Here is a 24157-nt window from a genome sequence, read left to right as displayed (position 1 = left end):
TGGAATAGTTGAGTCTAGAAGTAACAAAGGCACGGATGAGGGTTTCAGCAGCAGGTGAGCTGAGGTAGGAGTGGAGACGGGCGACATTACGGAGGTGGAAGTAGGCGGTCTTGGTGATGGAGAGGAAATGGGGTGATGGGGAGGATATGGGGTGAGAAGATATTAGAGTGCTAAAACTGGCCTCAGCACTGCAGAAGGAGGAGGAAAAATTAACCATGTATCCTGCTCCTGATCAGTGTCCAATGAGTGTTGCTAGAAAGTGGATATGTGTGGACACTGGGTGAAGACAATATTGGGCTTGGCTGTGATGACCCTCATGGAAAATAGTCTGCTGACACTCACTGTCTAGACTCACGCATGAAGAGGGTATTTACAGGTGGGCAGAACTGTGGCACATGAAATTCAACGAAGATAGGTGCAAGGTATTATATGTTGAAAGAGAGAATAAGACTAGCATTTACATAATGCCTTATTACATCTATCTGCGTTTTTGAAGCACTTCACACACAATCTATTTCTTCAAAGTGTCTTGACTTGTTACACAGGTAAATGCTGCATCCATTTTGCACGCAGGACGATCCTACAAACAGTAATACAAATGAACGACCAGATAATCTGTCTCTGCTTCAGGGATGAATGCTGGTCAGGGCACCCAAAAATACCATGCTTACCTTCAAGTACTGCATAAGATCATTTACATCCTGCCTTTAGCGGCACATGAGGCCCTCGTTTAATGTCTCCACTGAAAAGCAGCACCTCTGACAATGAGGACTCCCTGTGCTGGAACGCAGCCTAGATCATGGACTCAAGTACTGGAGTGGGATTTGCATAGCCAACTTTCCGACTCAGAGGTGAGAGAACTATCAACTGAGCCAAGCTGACACTTAATAATTTATTTTACATCGCTTTCTGGAGGCATTATATTTTGTGAGCCAAAAAATTAAAACTCCTTCCATTTTGCTAAGTGGTTTAATTAAACGTATATTATATGTACAAGATATGATATTCTCCTCAACCAGTGAAACAAATCCCAGCATCACTGCTTGTCACATAACATAATTCAACCATGACGGCTCACCATCTGTCACTGCCCACCAAAATATCCCACCAGCAAAAGAGGCAAACAGTAGGGAAACTATAAGTTTTTTGTTTATTATCAAGAAAGGAGCACTTTCCAACAGTGACACACCTCAGGAACAAGACAATACTTGCATTAATCTAGCCCCTTATTATGTTAAATGCCACCAAACACTTTGCACAATGAATCATAGAATCATAGAAGTTACAACAGGGAAACAGGCCCTTCGGCCCAACATGTCCATGTCGCCCAGTTTATACCACTAAGCTAGTCCCAATTGCCTGCACTTGGCACATATTCCTCTATACCCATCTTACCCATGTAACTGTCCAAATGCTTTTTAAAAGACAAAATTGTACCCGCCTCTACTACTGCCTCTGGCAGCTCGTTCCAGACACTCACCACCCTTTGAGTGAAAAAACTGCCCCTCTGGACCCTTTTGTATCTCTCCCCTCTCACCTTAAATCTATGTCCCCTCACAAGTTGTCAAGTAGCAAGTTGGTTGTTTATTTATAATCTTTTTTGTTCATTAAAGTAAGGGTTGTCGTTGCTGGGAATTGGAAAGTGAAATCATTAAGCATTCCCAGCACGGGTTAGATACAGAGTAAAGCTCCCTCTACACTGTCCCATCAAACACTCCCAGGGCAGCTACAGCACGGGTTAGATACAGAGTAAACCTCCCTCTACACCGTCCCATCAAACACTCCCAGGGCAGGTACAGCACGGGTTAGATACAGAGTAAAGCTCCCTCTACACTGTCCCATCAAACACTCCCAGGGCAGGTACAGCACGGGTTAGATACAGAGTAAAGCTCCCTCTACACTGTCCCATCAAACACTCCCAGGGCAGGTACAGCACGGGTTAGATACAGAGTAAAGCTCCCTCTACACTGTCCCATCAAACACTCCCAGGGCAGGTACAGCACGGGTTAGATACAGAGTAAAGCTCCCTCTACACTGTCCCATCAAACACTCCCAGGGCAGGTACAGGGTTAGATACAGAGTAAAGCTCCCTCTACACTGTCCCATCAAACACTCCCAGGGCAGGTACAGCACGGGTTAGATACAGAGTAAAGCTCCCTCTACACTGTCCCATCAAACACTCCCAGGGCACGTACAGCACGGGTTAGATACAGAGTAAAGCTCCCTCTACACTGTCCCATCAAACACTCCCAGGGCAGGTACAGCACGGGTTAGATACAGAGTAAAGCTCCCTTTACACAGTTATAACAATGTAGCTGAACCCATCATCAGAATACTGGCCAATTTTGTGCAACATTTTTCCGTTCCCTACTTCAGCTGTCCTGCGGCCTCTGAGTGAGATTGCCAATTCAGTGAGAACCAAGGAGACGGGTTGAGTATGCTTCAGATTGATTTCACGTCCAGTTAACGCACAGAGGAGACTTTTATCTCATCATTCTGGGCTGTGTTTGAAACCAGATTTCAGGATGAAACGTGAGTAAGCACCGCCCCGCCCTCTCATTTCCTGTTTACTTCTAACTCTCCTCTCTCCCCACTTTTCTAGACTGGCTGTCCCTAGGCTAGAAAATTGGCCATTTTGTGACTGTATTCTTTCTGCTTCCGCTACACTTTGTCAGGAGATCAGGCCATTGATGTCCTCTCTTGGCCTCTCATAATGCTCGCACTTTTGCTGGTTTGGAGGCCTGGCTGTAATTGTGGGATTTGTGGCTACGCTGTCTCTCCTTGTACCTGTCAGTTGCAGTTGGTTTGGAAGCTGTCTGTCAAGCATTTTACAACTGCATTGTGCAATATCTGGCTGCAACCCCCCTCTCTCTGTCAGTTGGCGTTGGTTGGGAGGTTGCTGTTGGGGTGCATTTTACGGACTGTTCTCTCTTCGTCAGGTTATAATGACAGGTGGTTGCACAAGTTATTGCTGTTTGTTCTGCACAGGGTAAAGGAGAGTCATGTGTTCCGCATCCTTGAATGGAAGCTTTTCATCGCAATAGTAATGCACCACCTCTGGAATACTGTCAAACAGGGCGCTGTTCTGATTCAGAGTGTATTTATTGTCTTTGGTCTGGGCCAATATGATGTGGACACATCCCTGGCTGGTCCTGTACAGAGTAGGTAAAACAGGAGAGAGCGTCAGTACCATCAATAGACCATTTGTTTTTTTTTGTTACCCATCTCCAGCCCCTCTCCCCCCAAATTCTGAAGATGTTGACTCTTGCTGGGGTATGGGTGCCACAGGCATCATATGCCCTCGGGTACTTCACTCAAATGGCCATTCTTCACGCAGGAGTTAAGGCAGTGAGTGTCTGCGGGTGGGGCATCACAGTTTATCCTGATCTGGTCTTCACCTGACACTCACTCACTCTCGCTCTCTGTGTCACACTCTCCCCCTGCCCCCCACAAATCAGGAGTTCCTAGATGAAGAGAAGCAACCAGGGCTGATTTTCTTCCCCCCTCCCTAACCCATTGTAACATCTAACTGCTGAGATCAGCAGACTCAGCACAAACCAGGAAGGATCTGAGACCTTCTGGTGAGCACAGCTTGACTCATGGGTGTAAACCTATGTTCTACCAGATGTCCACCCTGCTAGAACCTTCTAACCAGTGGTATCGTGAGCTCCTTTGTCTAGTGATTAAGGGCATTGTCTGATATGATACATGATCGACTCTTAACCGCCCTGAGAAGTGGCTCAGCATGCCGCTCAGTTATATCAAACTGCTCACCATCACCACATAGACTGATGTGGAGATGCCGGTGATGAACTGGGGTTGACAACTGTAAACAATTGTAAACAATTGTAGACAATTGTAAACAATTTACACATAGACTGAAACAGCGAGCGGGAGAGTGACATTAGACTATGTGGGATATTAAGAGGTACGGGGACCAAGTAGGAGAGTGGGATTAGACTATGTGGGATATTAAGGGGTACGGGGACCAAGTAGGAGAGTGGGATTAGACTATGTGGGATATTAAGGGGTACGGGGACCCAAGTAGGAGAGTGGGATTAGACTATGTGGGATATTAAGGGGTACGAGGACCAAGTAGGAGAGTGGAATTAGACTATGAGGCTTATATGGGGCAAAATACAGATACAGACTTGATGGGCCGAATGGTCTGTTTCTGTGCTGTGCGGTCACATTTGAAAGATGGCAAAACCCTAGGTTTGATCTCAGTACTTCAGGTCAACTTTTCTTCACAGTCTCCTCTGACTTAGCTGCGATTTGGACTGTTGGGCATTGTTGTAAGCCCTGATCCAACCCCTGCCTCGCCCTGATTCTGTCCCCCACATACCTCACTCATACCCCTAGATACCTACCCTGCATCTGACCCCCTCCCTGCCTCTACCCCATCCGAACCCGATCCCAACCCTGCTACTGTCCTTTCTCCTGCCGCCCTGCCGCTATCACTGATCCCACCCTGCCCCCTGCCCCTAACCCCACCAACTATCCCACCACTGCCCTTGACATCCTGCCCCACCACTGGTCCCACCTGCCCCTAATCTTACCCCTACTCCTGGTCCCACGTCTTGCTCCTGTTTCTGACCCCCCTGTCCCCTACCTCTGCTCCTGACCCCTTGCCCCCCTACACTTGATGCCACCCCTGCCATGTCTCTTGTCTGGATTGGCACTTGGACACTGGTGGCACCTGCACCCGGCTGTGCTTTTGATAGCGACACTGGCAAGAGTCAGAGGAAGCCAACTGCTTGGTGTTGAACCCAAGGGACGACTCCTTCAAATTATTGCTTCGCTATTGTACGTGAATACAGCTTCGAGAACAAGGTTCAAAGAGCAACTCTGTTTAATTCCTCTTCTAAACATTTCAAGCTACGACCCACTGGTGCCCGAGGCCTCCCGAATACTTACTTTAAAGCAAGGGAATACTTGCTGTTTCCTGACTCGCTGTTTCGTACCAGGTAACTGGCTTCTTTACAGGGCTGCAGTCGAGACTCTGCCTCCATCCGGGTGATGGCTCCGTGATACCAGCTGTGGGAAAAATGCAAACGCTAGTTAAAGCTTTTTCTTTTTCTCCTGGCAATCACTGGGAAGGGGTCCCACAGGCGCTCGTCCTCCAACACCTCACCCCAGTGGACGTTTTTCACGTGTGATTCGTGACAGCGAGTGGAGGCAGGTTAGCCAACTGTGGAGAGAGAGTCACAGACAAGCCCATACTGTCCTCACCCAACACCCACGCAGGCATTTTCCAAAAGGGGTCACTGGAAAGTGATCACGGGCAGGAACTCTGACTGGCTTCATTCACTCCCTTTACCTGGGAGCCCAATCTTGTCCTCACCCAGCATCCACACACGTGCACTTCTGGCAGGGGGGGGCAGTGTATAGCAAACAGGAGCGAGAGCCCTGGTCGCTATCCAGTGACACCTGCTGGAAAGGTTTCATGTGGGCTTCAGTGATGTCCCCGGAGGTAGCCTGCTGATCGTCACTGTCAAGGTAAATACATGAAGAATGGTCACTTGGGCAAGGTTGGAGGACAACTGAGCCCTGTGGAACTGAATCCCAACAAGAGTCAGCGCCTAGAGGAGAGGAGGGAATAACTCGAAGGAAAGTAAATTTTATCTGGGGGGGGGGGCGATCTAATTGAGGAACAAGAGAGGAAAGTGAGGGGATATTGTCACTTACACTTGTTTTTCTAAGGGAATGGTTGGATCCACCTTCTCTCCCACCTCGCTGCTCTCTGGGCTCTGTTGCCTCAGGACCTTCTGCGTCCAGCTCGGGTGCCTATGATGGTGCTTGACTTTTTCCTCTTTGGGTGGAGATGCTCTCTCTGCAGAGTCAAACTGGACTAAGGGGGATAGACAGAAGGTGGCAAAAAATATTAGACAAAGTATCCATAAAGGGTCTGCTCAGGAACTTTTCAGAGTTCATCCGCTTTCCCTATTTGCAAAAAAAAAATATTTCTTTGCCAAAAGTATTTCACACCATCCTTCAAATGTTCTCCTCCTCTCTGACGCATGCTGAGATCCTGTTCTAAAAGCACTAGCAACCCCCCAGCACATCACCCAATTCTTCCAAGTATGAGTTTTGACAGGCTATTGGACCACAGGCAGCAACACAGCTGAGCCTGCTCACGTCTTGCGTACAAAACACGCACGCACGCGACACACACACACACACACTCTCTCTCTCTCACGTACTATACAGGTGACTAGATGGTGATCAGGAACAGGAACTGTGGCAGATTTTTCCCTCCCTAACCCAGAGGTGCTGGAGCCAATTGTAGAGTGCCAATTGCTGCCCCGGCTTAGGTCAGGTACGTCAACACAGAACACAGAGGGAACCTGAGACCTTCCTCGCCCATGTGGCTCAGAACCACATTAGGGGCTAACTTTGCCCACCTCAACCCCCTGAGCACAGTTCTACCTTCAGACCTTCCTGCTGTACCTGCGAATGCTTTTACTATCTGTTCTGTCTTCCACTCCCAGGGCTGTTCATACTCTGCTGCAGGACGCTCATCGTTCTCTGGCAGGCAGCTGTCCACTGGCCGCTGGTTTCCTGTCCTCTCTAGAGCAGAGTTCCCAAGTGCCTCTGGCTTTGTCCCCACTTCCCCCGGCTCGTAGGGACTATCGTACAACAGGGACTGCTTTCCGAGGGGGTCCTTCGATCCTCGTCTTCGAATTTCTGAATTGGGAAAAAAAAGTTAGTTCATCTACTAACTGGGAAACAAACCCAAGAAACTCCAATCTGCTCAGGGATCATATAAATGGTTGACGTGCTAGAAACAAATCCCTCTGTGTGATATTTTAACAGAGGTGGGTTAAGTTAATGCTTCCGTTAAAATATTGGAGAAAGGAATTTGTTACAAGCGTGTTAAATTTTCATATAAGACTAGAGCGACAGTAATTTATCTTATGGTTTGGATAGCTCTCCCAAGCTCCAAGTGGTTAAGAGAAGCACTGGGTGCAGTGCTGTCATCCCAGGTGGAAATTGCAGGTGTGTAGTTTTGGGTGTGAACTTAATTGTTTGTGATACTCTATTTAGATAGATGCCCTACTGGCACTCACTGTCCAAGCTGGGTGAAGCACAGGGAGGGGTAGCACAGTTAGTGCCCATAGAACTGTTCCTCAGCAAGAGCCACTGCCTTCAAGAGTGGAGGGCAGAAAACAGGCAATAAAAGGGAAACATGCTCTGTGCACCAGGCCACTGGGTTTACACCTGTGATTCTCCAACAAGTGGGTACCCCAATTAAAAGAACAAAAAAGAAAAACTTGCATTTATATAGCACCTTTCATGATCTCAGGACATGCCAAAGCGCTTTAGAGTCAATGAATTACTTTTGAAGTGTAGTCTCTGTTGTAATGTAGGAAAGGCGGCAGCCAATTTGCACGCAGCAAGATCCCACAAACAGCAATGTGATAATGACCAGATCATCTGTTTTTTTTAGTGATGTTGGTTGATGGAGATGGGGAAAAGGCAGGAAAGTGGAGTTGAGGTAAAAATCAAATCAGCCATGATCTCATTGAATGGCGGAGCAGGCTCGAGGGACCGAATGACCTACTCCTGCTCCTATCTCTTATGGACTTATGGATAAATATTGGCCCAGGACACCGGGGAGAACTCGCCTGCTCTTCTTCAAAATAAGCGCCGTGGGATCTTCTGCATCCACCTGAGAGGGCAGACGGGGCCTCGGTTTAACGTCTCATCCGAAAGAAAGCACTCCCTCAGTACAGCAATGGAGTGTCAGCCTGGATTTTGTGCTCAAGTCTCTGGAGTGGGACTCGAACCCACGACCTTCTGACTCAGAGGCAAGGAATAGGGCTGCAATGCACCTCCAATCTGAGCTGAGTACCTTTTCCTCAGCTTCTGACAGCTTGTTTCTCAGGTGGTCATCCTGTGCCTTCCTACAAAATGGAACTGCAGCGACTCGCAGCAACCTCTCAAGAATTTTTTTTGCTTTTAACAACAGCTCCATGGGAATAAATCGAGAAGTTTTTTTTTGCTAAACAATGCAGGAACCTGCCAGAACCCCGCTCATTTACATTTGCAGCCAGTTAAGTCGGCGGTTCCAGAGTGTCCACACCCCAGGGGCCTGCACCATCACTCACCACAGGCAGCTGTCACGCAACCTAGAGGCAGTTTCAGGGAGCAGGTCTTCCACCCATTCTCTTGAACGAGGATGGTTCGTTACGGTCAGAAGCTGACATTTTCACTGGGACTTTTTAATATCAAATTGTGTTACTCAACAACAACAACAACATCTTGCATTTATATAGCCTTTAACGTAGGGAAACGTCCCAAGGCGCTTCACAGGAGCGATTTTCAAACAAAATTTGACACTCAGCAAAGTGCACTACATGCAGGAAATGTAGACATTCATCCAGAATGTCACATTGCACAAAAGATGGCAGACAGGGCAAGTCCATGGAGGAACAATTGAAATTATGTTTCAGGATACCAGTGTACAAACACCTCGTGTGTGTATGTGCAATACCACAACAGGCAATGGAAATACGCAACAGGCCTGTAAGTATCGGAAAAGAGAAAAGTCAGGTGAATGTTTTGGGTGGAGAATCTTCGCCAGACCTGCTGTGCATTTCCAGCAGTTTCTTTTTCTTGTCTATTTACAACCCTCCTCACCTGAAGGTGTTGCCTCCTTTCCAGGATATGACTCTCTGGACACTGAGTACCTCACTCAAATGGCCATTCTTCATGGGTGAACCTAGAGGAAAGTCGACATAGGTCGTATCACAGCCCAGCCCGACTCTCTCACCACCTGACATCCATGCACACACACTTCCCAGCGGCAGTCACTGCATTGTGGAACCCCGGCTGATTTTCCGGTGAGCGACCGTGGTAGCCATTTTGTGTACAGCAAGATCCCACAAACAGCAATGAGTTGAGTGACCAGTTAATCTGTTTTTGGTGGTGGTTGAGGGAGGAATGTTGGCCGGGACACACCAGGAGAACTCCCCCAATCTGCTCTTCTTCCAACAGTACCATGGGATCTTGCACACTCACCTGAACAGGCATATGGGGGTCTCGGGATAATGTCTCATCCAAAGGACAGCACCTCCAACGATGCAGCACTCCCTCCATACTCCACTGGAGCGTCAGCCTAGATCATGTGCTCAAGTCCAGGAGTGGGGCTCAAACCCATAACCTTCTGACTCAGAGGCAACAGTGCTACAGACAGAGCCAAGCTCAGTTCAGTGGAAGCGTCCAAGGGTTCTGAACCACATTGTTCAGCAGTAAAATGGTTAAGGCTGTGTTCTCGGAATCCTGTCTCCCTTCTAAACCATTTCCAAATGTGGATGTGTTGTATTGTTTCCAGGGTGCAGTTTCCTCAGCCTGTTTCCTCCCTCTCTCTCCCGCTTCCTCTCTGAGTTGCAAACGCCACATTCGTACTGTGGAAAGGAAGTCTCCGCTTGCAGCAGTGGGATTGTTGCTGTTAGCCCGGCGTCGCCCCTGCTCAGGCGACACTGGGCTCTCAAGCTCAGGAAGCCGCACTGTGACGAAATAATCTGCAGCCGCAGTCCATCGCTGCACAATTATCAACAAGGCCGGTTAAAAACTGCAGGCAGGTGGTAGGTGGCTGAGGGGCAAAGTTTCCATCACTGAGCCCTTACAGACCAGGGAGGCCACGGGATCAATCCCCGGGCTATGCTGAGTTAGCTGATCTCAGCTGGGATAGCAGAAGGGATGCTACAATTGGCCTCAATGCCTATGAGTTTTCCTGCTGCTGATCCCTGTCCAGTGATGCCTGCTGAAAAGTGCATGTATGTGGATGTCAGGTGAGGAAGATTGGCCTCCCTCCCCCCCTTCCTCATAGTTTGCTTCCAGGCCTCAACCAGAGCTGCGTTGAACCAGCTGCAACAAGATGTGCAGAAGCAGCTTCCTGCAATGTGCATGGTTCTCTGTTTTCCCGGCTATCTTTGTGTGGAAGTGCCTGGGCTCCCGTCTGTGTCTCCTGTCAGCCGTGGCTCAGTGGGTAGCACTCTCGTCTGAGTCAAAGGTTGTGGGTTCAAGTCCCACTCCAGAGACTTGAGCACAAAATCTAAGCTGACACTCCAGTGCAGTACGGAGACAGTGCTGCACTGTCAGAGGTGCCGTCTTTCGGATGAAAAGTTAAACCGAGGCCTCGTCTGCCCCCTCAGGTGGATGTAAAAGATCCAAAGGCACTATTCGAAGAGCAGGGGAGTTTCTCCCGGTGTCCTGGCCAACTTCTATCCCTCAACAAACACCTAAAACAGATGAACTGGTCATTATCTCCTTTCTGTTTGTGGGACCTTGCTATGCGCAAATTGGCTGCCACATTTCCTATTTTACAACAGTGACTACACTTCAAAAGTACTTAATTGGCTGTAAAGCACTTTGGGACGTCCTGAGGTTATGAAAGGCACTTTATAAATGCAAGTTCTTTCTTTCTCTTTTGTTAGTTTGATACAGATGCTAGAGTGGTGCAGTATATGACAGAACACATGGGGTTAAGATAGTTAATGGTAAATTTCAAAAACGCTGTTCCATAAATATCGGCGATCAGGAACTCAGCACAAAGAACAGGCAGAAATTATATTAATAAAGAGAACAAAATCTTTTATTCTGGCCTTCCGCTGCCTGCCCGCTCGCTTCCTGACATTCTATGCAGCTGGAGAATTATTAACCTTTTCCAGGTCAGGCAGAAAGCGATCCTGCTCCGTACTGAGCTTTCCTTTCTTAATTTTTGTCTCTGGCTAATTTTCTCCCCTCCCCACCTGAGGGCACTGGCTCTCGCTGGGGTAGCACTCCACAAGCACTGGCAGCCCACCAATTCCTCACTTAAATGGCCATCTTCTTCACGTGTGAGCTTAGACAGTAAGCGTCGGAGCGTCACAGCTGAGCCTGATCCTGGTCTCACCCGATATCCGCACACATGCTCTTTCCAGCAGGAGTTACTGTACACAACAACAGCTTGCATTTATACACCGCTTTTAATGTTATAAAACGTCCCAAGGCGCTTCACAGGAGCATAATCAGACAAAATCTGACACCGAGCCACATAAGGAGATATTAGGACAGGTGACCAAAAGCTTAGTCAAAGAGATAGATTTTAAGGAACGTCTTAAAGGAGGAGAGAGAGGCGGAGAGGTTTCGGGAGGGAATTCCAGAGCTTAGGGGCTAGGCAGCTGAAGGCACGGCCACCAATGGTGGAGCGATGAAAATCGGGGATGTGCAAAAGGCAGGAACTGGAGGAGCGTAGAGATCTCGGAGGGTTGTAGGGCTGGAGGAGGTTACAGAGATAGGGAGGTGCGAGGTCATGGAGCGATTTGAAAACAAGGATGAGAATTTTCAAAATCGAGTTGCCGGACCAGGAGCCAATGTAAGTTAGTGAGCACAGGGGTGATGGGTCACAACAAGGACTTGGTGTGAGTTAGGATCTTACAGCACAGAAGGAGGTCATTTGGCCCATCGTGCCTGTGCCGGCTCTTTGAAAGAACTATCCAATTAGTCCCACTCCCCCACTCTTTCTCCATAGCCTGCATAAGTGACTATACTTCAAAGTAATTCACTGCGTGTGAAACGCTTTGAGATGTTTCCGAGAGATGTGGTACGATGATATAAAAATGCAAGACTTTTCTTAAGTCTGCAGTCACAGGTGCCTCCCATCTGCCATCTCTCTGATTGAATCAATCCGTGATCCATCTTCCCTAACTTTTGGTGCCAATAGTGGGTGTGTTCATTGCTCATGCAGGCAATCTCAGCTGTAAACATTCACTGAACACTGAGGCTGTCTCGATCTGTCATCGATGCTCTTGTCCCATGGTCCTCACTATCTAACAGTAATAAATCCATTCTCTACAACATTAACATGCAGGTACTTGTCAGGTTTTTTTTTACATTCAATTGCAGGAGCCTCTCAGCTCTACTGGTAAGGCACTGGGTTACAGGCTGTTTAGGGTGCCTGGAGGTAAGGGCATCGGATACTGTATTTATATATTGTACAGTATTGAATATCTTACAGATGATGTGCTATTTAATAATGAGAGGATCATTATACCATGTAACACAGAGTGTATTATTGTGCTGCTAAAGTGGGTCTGTGTTTAATGTATCTTTTAAGGCCACAAAGTCCAGTTGCTGTGAATAAGATAACCTTGGGGTCAACTTATAGAATCTTAAGAATGACAGCACAGAAAGTGCCCATTTGACCCACTGCACTTAGCTGAAGCTCTCTACTCTGAACCCTATTCCCCACCTTTTCCCCGTATCATTCTATATTCTTTCTTTTCAATCTGGAGTAAATGAAATTATCGTCCACGTCACAAAAGCCACATGTGGTGAAGCATTCCTGGAACTGCTTGTTCAAGGCTGAATTAGCTGACTGCAGATGGGACAGCAGTAAGGTACTGCTAGTGGGCTCAGCACTCCTGGGGTCGGGAGTGGCCTCACCCCTCTCTATCTCTGTTACCTCCTCCAGCCCTACAACCCTCTGAGATGTCTGCGCTCCTCTGATTCTGGCATCTTGCGCATCCCCCGATTTTCATCGCTCCACCATTGGCAGCTGTGCCTTCAGCTGCCTAGACCCTAATCTCTGCAGTTCCCTCCCTAAACCTCTCCGCCTCTCTCTGCTCCTTTAAGACGCTCCTTAAAACCTACCTTTTTGACCAAGCTTTGACCAACCTGACCTCATTGGGATGACTTTAAACCCCAAGAACAGGTGGGTTGGGGCCGGATGGGAGTTGAAAATAGTTGTTTTTTTGGGTCACAACTGCAAAATGTTTGGACTTGGCATTCCCAGTGGGAAGCCTGTACTTTTACGTGCCCAAGTTAAACCCGGAAATAAAGCCGGGTTGCGACCCCAAAACCCAACTATTTTCAACTCCCACCTGCCCCCAACCCGCTCGTTCTTGGGGGTTAAAATCACCCCGCATATCTTTATGTGGCTCGGTGTCAAATTTTGTCTGATTACGCTGCTGTGAAGCGCCTTGAGAGGTTTTACTATGTTTAAGGTGCTATATAAATCCAAGTTGTTATTGATTCTATAGGCAAATGCAGCAGCCATTTTGCACATTGCAAAGTACCATAAGTAATGATACAAACGACTAGTTAATTTGTTTTTTGGTTGAGAGAGGTATGTTGACCAGGACATCTGAGAAACCCTCTTCAAATAGTACGATGGGATATTTAACATCCACCTGAACCACCAGTATAAGCAGAAGCAACCGTGGTTTAATTGTTCGTCCGAAGGCCAACATCTGTAAGATACAGCACTCCCTCAGTGTTACAACGGAGTTGTAAAATTGGTGTAGTAAAATTGTTTACAATTGTCAACCCCAGTCCATCACCGGCATCTCCACATCATTACAACGGAGTGTCAGCCTAGATTACAAACTCAATTCCTGGAGTGGGACTCAAAGCCACAACCTTCTGACTCGGAAGCTTGAGTTCTACCAACTAAGACAGGCTGAGCAGCTCGAAGGTGTTTTGGAGGGAAGCAGAGATTTTTTTTTAAAAAAGAGTATGCAAATTTATGTCACAGAGATAATTCTGCATAAAATAGTTGATCCTAAGCTGCCTCCAACCAGCAGTTTGAGAAATTAAACATAGAGATAAAGAAGCCGAGAAGCACCAGTAAGTGTACAAGAATCTCTCTTTATACTTTTGAGAATGTGGCAACACAAATGAATAGACTCCCCCTCAAGAGGTCTCACAATTAATGTGGGGGGGTGGGCGGGAAGAAAAGTTTAAAGGAATGATTGTACAATTGCCTGCACTAGCTGTAAGTAAATCAGCATTTGTCAAGCATCTGACTCACTACAGCCGGGTTCAGATGTCACAACCCCAAAGGTCAGCACTGGCCTTGTCACTTCCCCCTCCCCTGGCGTCCCTTATCTCTCCCTCACACGAGGGCAGGAAAAAACTCACCGCCTTCCGCCAGCAAGGCGTCACTTTCTCAAACCCACCCCTGACCCGGTCACAGGAACTAGGCTGCAAGGGATGGGAATGCTTCAAGGCTTGTACTAATGCCAGCTTTCTGGGCTTTGTCTCATCAGCACAGTAATAACCTCCCTCTCCTCCCTTAGTTAGTGGGATTACAGTGCAAATTAGACTCTGTTCATACCAAGGGCTGGGTGCCATATTCCAGATGCAGCTATTAAATCCACATAGGTGCTTTAAGAAGAATTGTCCACTTTTCTAGGGAAAAGAGCCCCAGCCTGTTCAGTCTTTCAGTCTTTGAGTTGGTGCCTTTATACACTTACTAGGTGCTATTTTCAGCCTACAAGGAGTTCCTTTATCAACTGCGTATTGTTCCTCTTTTCAACACTATGCAAACTGGATCGCCATAGTGTGCCAGCTACCATGCGGTTTCTCCAAACAAGCCAGATCTGGGTTAGCTGAACTGAGCTGCCCTACAGCTTAGTCACCTTACCTGTAATCATCTGCTGTGCATCATAAGGCTCCATGTAGCCATCATTCTCCCCCACCCGCTCTGCCTCATTCTGTCCAGTCTCTCGTTTCTTGGCATCATAGGGATCTGCATAATCCTCCACAATGATGACCTGTAAGGAGAAGAGTTGAATCAAGTCCATGATAATCAGAGTGGAAGAACCTGACTGTATTAACGTATTAGTTTCGAAATACATTTTTCTTCCTTATTTTCCCTCTCTTATAGTCTCCCTGTGCAGGTTTCTACATTTGCTCCTCGCCCTCTGAAAATGCCACCCGATGCTCAGCTGCACCTCCAATTTTCCTTTCCTTCAAGCTGGGAAACAGCTTAACGCCTCCTCATGGAGGAATCAGTCTGTTCTCTCACCCACGAGAGATGTATGAAACTTGACAGGTGCAGTATCAGCCACAAACCCAAGTGCTAACAGTGAGGTATCCTTAAGCTTACTGAATATTTCAGAAGATGACATCCAGGAGCACAGTGCATTGGTATTCCAAAGAACTATACCATAAACCGGTAACACCTTCACAGCAAGTTCTTGCATTTGGGTTCCGCTGGGTGTGAAGTATTCAGGTATAGCATAAGAACATAAGAATTAGGAGCAGGAGCAGGCAATATGGCCCCTCGAGCCTGCTCAGCCACTCAATAAGATCATGGCTGATTTTCAACCTCAACTCCACTTTCCTGCCCGATCCCCATATCCCTTGATTCCCCTAGAGTCCCAAAATCTATGGATCTCTGCCTTGAATATACTCAACGACTCAGCATTCACAGTCCTCTGGGGATAGAGAATTCCAAAGATTCACAACCCTCTGAGTGAAGAAATTCCTCCTCATCTCAGTCTTAAATGGCCAACCTCTTATCCTGCGACTATGCCCTCTAGTTCTAGGAGAGCGTAGACATTTCCTTGCAACAAGAGACAGCAACAGGATAAAAAGATCTTCAGGAAGTCACCCTGGGCTACATCTCCATATGGTTTACCACACCGGCCTGGGAGCACTTACTTGCTATCTCAGTCGTAAATTAGCACTGTGGGGAGGAGCCAACTAAAAGCCCTGTCCTTTCTGCAGGAGTGAAAAACATTGGAGAGCCATCCTTGTGCATGGAATTAGGTTTAAATGAGTTGAAGAGAAGCCGTTCTTTTTACAAGATCATCCTCTGTGTTTATTACGTCAGCAACATATGCCAACTTGTTGATCCTCTATTGCTCGGCCTGAACTTTACCAAATAAATAATAACATAACCTCCATGACAAGCCTCCATCTGGTGGATAGATGTGCAACTACAAAATATATCCCTAAACTTGACAATCCTGTGACTGCTCTTGTGCTTGTCCCAACAACAACTTGCATTTATATAGCACCTTTAAGAACATAAGAGAACATAAGAACATAAGAAATAGGAGCAATAGGAGGCCATATGGCCCCTCGAGCCTGCTCCGCCATTCAATAAGATCATGGCTGATCTTCAACCTCAACTCCACTTTCCTGCCCGATCCCCATATCTCTTGATTCCCCTCAGTCCAAAAATCTACCTATCTCAGCCTTGAATATACACAATGACTCAGCATCCACAGCCCTCTGGGGTAGAGAATTCCAAAGATTCACAACCCTCTGAATGAAGAAATTCCTCATCATCTCAGTCTTAAATGACCGACCCCTAATCCAGTGATTATGCCCCCTAGTTCTAGACTTTCCAGCCGGGGGAAACAACCTCTCAGCATCTACCCTGTCAAGCTCCCTTAGAATCATGTATGTTTCAATGAGATCACCTCTCATTCTTCTAAACTCCAGACAGCATAGGCCCATTCTACTCAACCTCTCCTCATAGGACAACCCTCTCATCCCAGGAATTAATCTAGTGAACCTTTGTTGCACCACCTCTAAGTAAAGTATATCCTTCCTTAGATAAGGAGACCAAAACTGTACGTAGTACTCCAGGGGAGGTCTAACCAAAGCCCCGCACAATTGTAGTAAGACTTCCTTACTCTTGTACTCCAACCCCCTCGCAATAAAGGCCAACATGCCATTTGCTTTCCTAATTGCCTGCTGTACCTGCATGCTAACCTTCTGTGCTTCTTGTACCAGGACATCCAAGTAAGTAAAACGTCCCAAGACACTTCACAGGAGCGAATATCAAACAAAATTTGACACCGAGCTGCATAAAGAGATATTAGGACAGGTGACCAAAAGCTTGGTCAAAGAGGTAGGTTTCAAGGAGCGACTTAAAGGAGGAGAGAGAGGTAGAGAGGTTTAGGGAGAGAATTACAGAGCTTAGGGCCTAGGCAGCTGAAGGCAACGCTGGCAATGGCACAGCAAAGGAAATCGGGGATTTGCGGGAGGCCAGAATTGGTGGAGTGCAGAGATCTCAGAGAGTTGTAGGGCTGGAGGAGGTTACAGAAATAGGGAGAAGCAAGGCCATGGAGGGATTTGAACACAAGGATGAGAATTTTAAATTCGAGGCGTTGCCTGACCAGGAGCCAATGTAAGTCAGCGAGCATAGGGGTGATGGGTGAGCGGGACTTAGTTTGAGTTAGGGTATGGGCTGCAGAGTCCTGGAACTCCCTTCCTAACAGCACTGTGGGAGAACCGTCACCACACGGACTGCAGCGGTTCAAGAAGGCGGCTCACCACCACCTTCTCGAGGGCAATTAGGGATGGGCAATAAATGCCGGCCTTGCCAGCGACGCCCACATCCCTGAACGAATAAAAAAAAAAGGATGAGCTTAAATTGGTAGGACGGATTACAACATGAGGTCTGACAACAGGTTACAGGTGATCCTCAAATGTTAGTGGTGTGGGGGAAAAATGGAAAGGACCATATTAAATGAAAAGGATCACTTTGATTGTGAGTGCAGTCTATATGCAAGTTAATATATTTATCCCTAGGAAGGTGGATTCAACTTTTGGGTGTAGCCTATATGTGCACAGTACTGTGCATACCATGGAAAAACAAATGTGGAAAATATAACTTAAAACTCTTGCTAAACTAAATTATAAGGGGGATAAAATATAAGTCTAGCAAGCTACAGCAGTGCATTAGGGCACAAGTGAACGTCTGTGACTCCCATGTGGTGGGTTCATAACCATTCCGAAAAGCCATCATGGAGACTGGTGTGTGGAGGCCAGAAAGAGAAGGAAAATCATAGTCAGGAAGCCTGTTCACACTAAGGTGGTCACCTTTTTCCCAGTCCAAATCAGGACAGGAGCAGGGTATTTGAAGGATTGCAGTGTGTGCATGCGTGCAACAAATGAGTTTGCACATGCACAAATGTGAATCCGGCCTGCTCACTCATGCACATTGTGGTTTTATTAACACAGTAATTAAAAAATGGAATTTTATTGTCCCATTTTTGATGATGAAAATGAACAGGCAACCAGCACCCAAAACCAGATGGGTATTATACCTTGTGCACCTCCTACTAGGTATCAGCCATGGCTCAGTGGGTAGCAGTCTTGCCTCTGAGTTAGAAGGTTGTGGGTTCAAGTCCCACTCACAAGACTTAAGTATATAATCCAGGCTGACACTACAGTGCTACACTGTCAGAGGTGCCGTCTTTCAGATGAGATGTTATACCAAGGCCCTGTCTGCCCTCTCAGGTGGACGTGAAAGATCCCACGGCACTACTTTGAAGAAGAGCAGGGGAGTTCTCCCCAGTATCTTGGGGCCAATATTTCTCCCTCAACCAACATCACTAAAACAGATTATCTGGTCATTATCACATTCCTGTTTGTGGGACCTCCCTGTGCCCAAATTGGCTGCTGCATTTCCTACATTACAACAGTGACTACACTTCACAAAGTACTTCAGTGGCTGTAAAGTGCTCTGGGACATCCTGAGGGTGTGAAAGGTGCGATATGAATGCAAGTTCTTTCTTTTATGGCTGGTTACAGAATGGCATGTGAGCAGACTTTTAATCTAACCTGTAAGGCTAAGGAGGCATGCAACATTGGTGGGGGAAGGCATTAGAGACAATCACAAAATAAATATATAGAAAATAATATTCTTGTGGTTCCCAAAGGATTAAAGTCAACAGATTTTGTACCTACTCTTCAGGGTTTTCTCCCTAATTGCATTTATTTTAGTTCAAGAATGATTTCAGGAGCACCACCTCCTACTCCATCTTCAAACACTTTCAACATTTTCCTGTTGGAGAAGGATTTAATCATGCTAGTGCTCAACAGGAATTTAAACAGAGAAATATCACAAGTATTGTGATCACGATTCATGAATGATTCAACGTTTGTGATGCAGCTAGCTCTCCCTGTAATATAAAGCCACCTAATACATTCACCCTGAAAGCTAATAGCAGAATCATACTCATGCACTTTTGGTGCAATCATGTTTTGAGCTGCAGATGGGAGCTTTAAGTTTATTGAATGGGACGTAATAATGAACAACAGGAACTCCAATTTTGCAAGATTTTGCCCTTAATTTACTCCTCCCCTCCCTCTGCTGCTGATTCTTGGTGGGGACTAGTTCCACAACTCTCAGCACCTCTTTCAACTGGCCATTCTTTATGTGTGAGCCCAGGCAGACAGTTGGCAGGCTATTCAACTGTGGAGGGGGGGGCATTACATCCAAGCCAGATCCTTTCCTGAGCCGATATCTACATAACGCGCTGTCCAAGGGTCACTGGCTGGTTTTGCCCTTCCATAGCCCGTGGGCTTTGAGGCCAACTGTGGTGCCATTCCAGCTGAGATGCAACCTGGACCCTTCTTGCACTGTCTGGCTTAGTAGAATACCGAGCAGCCCATTTACTCACTGAGTCAGTAGAGGAGCTCAGACAACGGGTTTTTATGTGCCGCTGTTTCTTACCAAAATAAAGTAATTGGCACGGTAAAAATTTGAAATACTTTTCTCTTTTTGCCTGAGTCAGAAGGTTGTGGGTTCAAGTCCCACTCCAGAGTCTTGAGCACACAATCTGGACTGATATGTTAGTGCAGTACTGAGGGAGTGCTGCGCTTTCAGAGGTGCCGTCTTTCGAGCTAAACCGAGGTAGCATCTGCCCTCTCAGGTGGATGTAAAAGATCCTACAGCCACTATTTCAATGAAGAGCAGGGGAGTTCTCCCCAGTATCCTGGCCAATATTTATCCCACAACCAACATCACTAAAAAAAAGATTATTTGGTCGTTATCACATTGCTGTTTGTGCGAGCTTGCTGTGCGCAAATTGGCTGCCGCGATTCCTACAATAGTGACTACACTTCGAAAGTACTTCATTGGCAGTAAAGCACTTTGGGACGTCCTGTGGTCGTGAAAGGTGTGATAGAAATGCAAGTCTTTCTTTTTTTCTTTATTATTTCCTAACAATTAAACTGAGGTTTTGTCTGTCAGTTCAGGTGGATGTTAAAGATGCACAAGCAGCCGTTTCGCCCTCAACCAACACCACCAAAAAACAGATTAACTCGTCATTCAAATAAATGCTGTTTGTGGAACATCGTTAGTGCAGAATGGCTGCTGCCTTTACCTACGTAACATGTCAATGTACTTCAAAAGTAGTTTGTTTTGTGATGTGCTAAGCCATCGTGTAATCCTAAGATTTAAACAACTCCCTACCGTGTCCTGCTTGGCTTTCCCACTCTCATCGTCCTCCATCACGTTCTGAATCCTGTTCATCAGGTTTTTCCCATTTTTCTCTTGATTGTCCACTTTGATCAGTCTGTGTTTGGGTGAAATGAAGCTGGATCCTGACAGCTTCCCAGGATTTTGTCCTGTTTTTCCAGGATTCGTCCCAGTTATTTTCCCGAGATTCAATCCGCTTTTCCCTGGACTTGGTCCCGTTTTCCCAGATTTCAATCCGTTTTTCCCAGGGTTTGTCCCAGTTATTTTTCCAAGATTCAATCCAGTTTTCCCAGGACTTTGGCTTGTTGTTTTGCCAGTTTTCAGGTCAGTTTTCCCAGTTTTCAAATCGGGCGTTTTCCCAGTTTTTGTATCGGGCTTCCCAGCTTTCAAATCTGCCTTCCTGGTTTTCAAGTCTGTTTTCCCACTTTTTACATCCGTTTTCCCCACTTTCAAGTCCACCTTCCCAGTTTTTGAATCTGTTTTCGCAGCTTTCAGATCAGGTTTCAATTCAGGTTTCACTGGGCTCTTCCCCGTAATTTTCCCTGGATTCAATCCAAGCTTCCCAGAAAAACTCTGTCCTGATTTACTGGGATTTTGTCCACGTTTCAACGATGGATTTTTGACTAGTTTTCCAGCTTCTTCACCACTCCCGGGATCCACATGGGAATTTTTGCTGTTTTTTCCAGGGACACTGTTCCCATTCTCCCCAGATCCTTTGGGCGGTTTCCCATTGTCCTTCTTTATTGTCAATCCGTTTTTCATCAGTCCTGTAGGATTTTTCCCCTGAATGAGACTTTTATTTGGTTCAGTTTTCCCCCGCATTAGAGTGCCACTGCCAGTTTTTCCTAGAATTCCAGTAGACTTCCCCTGTATCCCAGCACTTACTGCTTTTCCAAGTTTTCCCAGCCCTGACTCTCCGTGCCCTCTCTCCGCAGCTCCTTTCACCTCTCTCCCAGTCCCCCGAGGGTTCACCTCACCCTGGGTGGCACGCCGGTTCCTGTTTGCTCCCTCACAATCCGTTCCACTCCGGTTCGCTCCTGTGCCCTCTGGCTTTGGTCGGGTCTTTAAGCTCAGCTGGAACTCCTTGAACCACTTTGCCATTGTGAATGGTAACCCAACTCACACGGTCACAGGCTTACGTTCCGATACAAGGGATTTGACACTGTACAGCAACACAAGTCCTGGTGGTCTCAAACCTCAGTCTAAATCACAACTTAAACACAGAGTGCTGTACAATCTTTGTCTTTACAAAATGTTATCAGTCAGCCAAAGAAAAATCTGTTACAAACATCCAGGGTCTTGAGATGTCAGCACAGTCTCCTCTCGATCCGACAGTTACATTTTCCTCTACTTTGTGCCTTCCTGGGATTCCAGTCAGAAAACCTCCCTCCCTCTCTGCCTTTTGCAGACATGGGCTATTCCACACAGCTTGCTCCTCTCATTAGCCTTCAAACTCCACCTTCCTGCCATTGTGAGCTTGAGTGATGAAAAGTACAGCCACTTCCACTTCTATGGACACCTGATAATTCAACAGAAACTGGAAAAAAAACACACATTTTCCATCTACAGCTATTGTACTCGTTCCTGTTTAATTGAAACACAATCAGTCCCAGTACGAGCATTCAAGGCAGGAGCGAACTGACCCTTTTTTGCAGCCACCTCCCTTAATTAACTTAAAATGCAGTTGTTCTTATTGTGCTGTGAAAACAGCCCATCACAATGCTCCTCTGATATTCAGTTCTACACAGTGATGTGATACAATGAACCCTGCCTGCTATTCTCTCACCCCCACCCCCTCTATACATAAGTTTCCAATCAGGTGCTGAGAGAAAGCAGGAGGCAGAGAAAGAGATAAGGAGAGAAAGGAAGAAAGAAAAACACTTGCATTTATACAGTGCATTGTCACATCTCTCAGAAATGTCTCAAAGTCCTTCACATACAGCATGACGAGCATCTCCCCACCACGTCCTGTAGTGACAAGATGCTGCGCTGGAACATGCTGGGTGAATCCACCTACACTCATGAGATGAATGACTAGCTAATCTGATTTTAGTGGTAGTGCTGGTTGGTCTGAACACTGGCATATACCATTCCTAGCAACTTTCTCAGCTGGTAAGACAGGTTAGTGCTCACAGCCAACATCACCGAAGAGTTCCAATCTCCTCCATGGTTCATTGAGTAAAGGTACCTGTCAAGATCAATTGTAGTCTCTCAGCTGATGCAGCACAGGCTGAGGGTTGAATCTGAGACTGGTTCATATGGCTCAGTGCTACAACGGGAGTGCATTCACCCACTGAGATCCCCGAAGGAAAAATATCTATTTATATAGCACCTTATCACACTTTCTCAGAAACATCCCAAAGTGCTTTGCATATAATGAATTAATTGAATTGCAGGGACTATTGTCATGTATACAGACATGGCAGCTGTTTTATGCACTGCAAGATCCAAAAAAGGCAGTAAGATAAATGACCAGGTAATCTGTTTTTCTGATGTTAGTTGAAGGAGGAATGTTGTCTGGGACACTAGAGAACTCCCTGCTCTTTTTCAAATAGTGCGATGAGGTCTGTTCCACCGGAACAGATTGCGCCTCAGTTTAATGTCTCACCTGAAGGATAGCACCTCTAACAGTGCAGTACTCCATCTGTACTGCACTGCAGTGTCAGCTTGTTTATGGACTTATGTCTTGGAGCAAGGCTTGAGACAATAACCTTCTGATTCAGAGGTGAGAGTGCTACTAACTGAGTCAAGCTAACACACAGAAAAAGAGAAACAGGTAGAACAACCAGGGAATGGAGGAGACTTCACTCCCTCTCTCACACATATCTCTTATAGCACATATATAAAGTGATGTGTCAAAGGCCTAGGAGTAGGAGGAGGACAGCCTACACTCTTCACTGTGGAGGAGTGTGTAATTAGCACTAAAAAATTAAAATTTTAAAATGATGGAGGGGGAATTAAAGAACATACCCACTGCTTACTTTCAGTAATGGATAGAGCACCATGTGGGAAGTGGCACTGTGACCCACTCAACTGTTTCCTCAGCTGAACAGGATGAATGAGGTCTACAAGCAAATGAATTCAATATGCTGGGTGCCAGGTCCATTGGCACCCTAAAGTACTGTGTCATCTTTTCTATTTAACTTTCTGTCTGATTAACTCTCCCTGAACTCACCATTCAGCCCCTCGAGCCTGTTACATAGGAACAAGAGAAGGCCATCCAGCCCCTCGAGCCTGTTATATAGGAAGAGGAGGCCATTCAGCCCCTCGAGCCTGTTACCTGAGAACAGGAGGAGGCCATCCAGCCCCTCGAGCCTGTTACCTGGGAACAGGAGGAGGCCATTCAGCCCCTCGAGCCTGTTACCTGAGAACAGGAGGAGGCCATTCAGCCCCTCGAGCCTGTTACATAGGAACAGGAGGAGACCATTCAGCCTCTTGATGTTCCACCACCAATTAGATTGTGGTTGAACTGTATCTTAACTCCATCCACCGGCCTTGGTTCCCTAACCCCTAATATCCTTGCCTAACAAAAATCTATCAATCTCAGTTTTGAAATTTTCAACTGACCTCCAGCCTTAACAGGCTTTTCGGGGGAAGAGAGTTCCGGATTTCCATACACCTTGCTCTTTTATCGCTGTGGTGAGGCGTCGCCTCAGGGGCTCAGTCTTCGACTGAAAACCCCCCACCCTGGGCTTGGAGAGTGAGGGGAATCGCCTATTTAGGGGCGGTCTGTGGAACAGTACCCCAGCCCCTTCAAATATTTTGAAATGAAAGAACAAAAAACGAAGCACATCTACGGAAGAGGCTGTGGTGTGTGTATATGTTGTGGGGAGTTGGGGAGTTATAATAGCTCAACCATTTGACTCAACGACTCTTACTTCTTCTCACTGAGCTCGACGCCCCTCTTCAAGACCGTCCCCACCACACCCGCACAAAATGGCGGCGGCTCACGCGGCCGCCTTCCCGCCCGCGCGAGGCCTGACGGGTAACCGCCGCCGCCCCCTCACAAAGCCCACCCAGCGGGGCGGAAGTGACATCAACTGCCCAACACTGCGGGGCAACTCGACGACACCTTCTGCACCATCACTCGCGCCTCCCCCCCCCCCCAAAAAAAAAAAACCACACACATCATTTGCTAGCACCTTGGCTTGTTTTATTTTA

General features: G+C 46.8%; 1 protein-coding gene across 1 annotated transcript; it reads right to left on the bottom strand.

The window, feature by feature from the left end:
* Nucleotides 1–1131: 1131 nt before the first annotated feature.
* LOC137306584 (SH2 domain-containing adapter protein E-like) lies at nucleotides 1132–21546 on the bottom strand. The gene is made up of 6 exons (XM_067975877.1): nucleotides 19991–21546; nucleotides 14414–14543; nucleotides 6451–6687; nucleotides 5689–5851; nucleotides 4918–5037; nucleotides 1132–3152 (listed from the first exon to the last, which is right to left on the bottom strand). Exons 1-6 carry the CDS (start codon nucleotides 21095–21097, stop codon nucleotides 2966–2968), a joined length of 1944 nt encoding a protein of 647 aa, XP_067831978.1. The 5' UTR covers nucleotides 21098–21546; the 3' UTR covers nucleotides 1132–2965.
* Between the last annotated feature and the right edge of the window lie 2611 nt (nucleotides 21547–24157).

This window comes from Heptranchias perlo, chromosome 44 (genome assembly GCF_035084215.1).
Source record: "Heptranchias perlo isolate sHepPer1 chromosome 44, sHepPer1.hap1, whole genome shotgun sequence".
NCBI classification, from domain to species: Eukaryota; Metazoa; Chordata; class Chondrichthyes; order Hexanchiformes; family Hexanchidae; genus Heptranchias; species Heptranchias perlo.
This window is presented reverse-complemented; position numbering and strand designations above follow the sequence as displayed.

Coding starts and splice junctions, on each gene's coding strand:
- LOC137306584 (XM_067975877.1), bottom strand. CDS start 21,097: ATGGCAAAGTGGTTCAAGGAGTTCCAGCTGAGCTTAAAGACCCGACCA. Junction 5,038..5,688: donor ATTCCCTTAGAAAAACAAGT/GTAAGTGACAAT, acceptor TTTTTCCCACAG/CTGGTATCACGGAGCCATCA. Junction 3,153..4,917: donor AAGTATTCCCTTGCTTTAAA/GTAAGTATTCGG, acceptor TACTCTGTACAG/GACCAGCCAGGGATGTGTCC.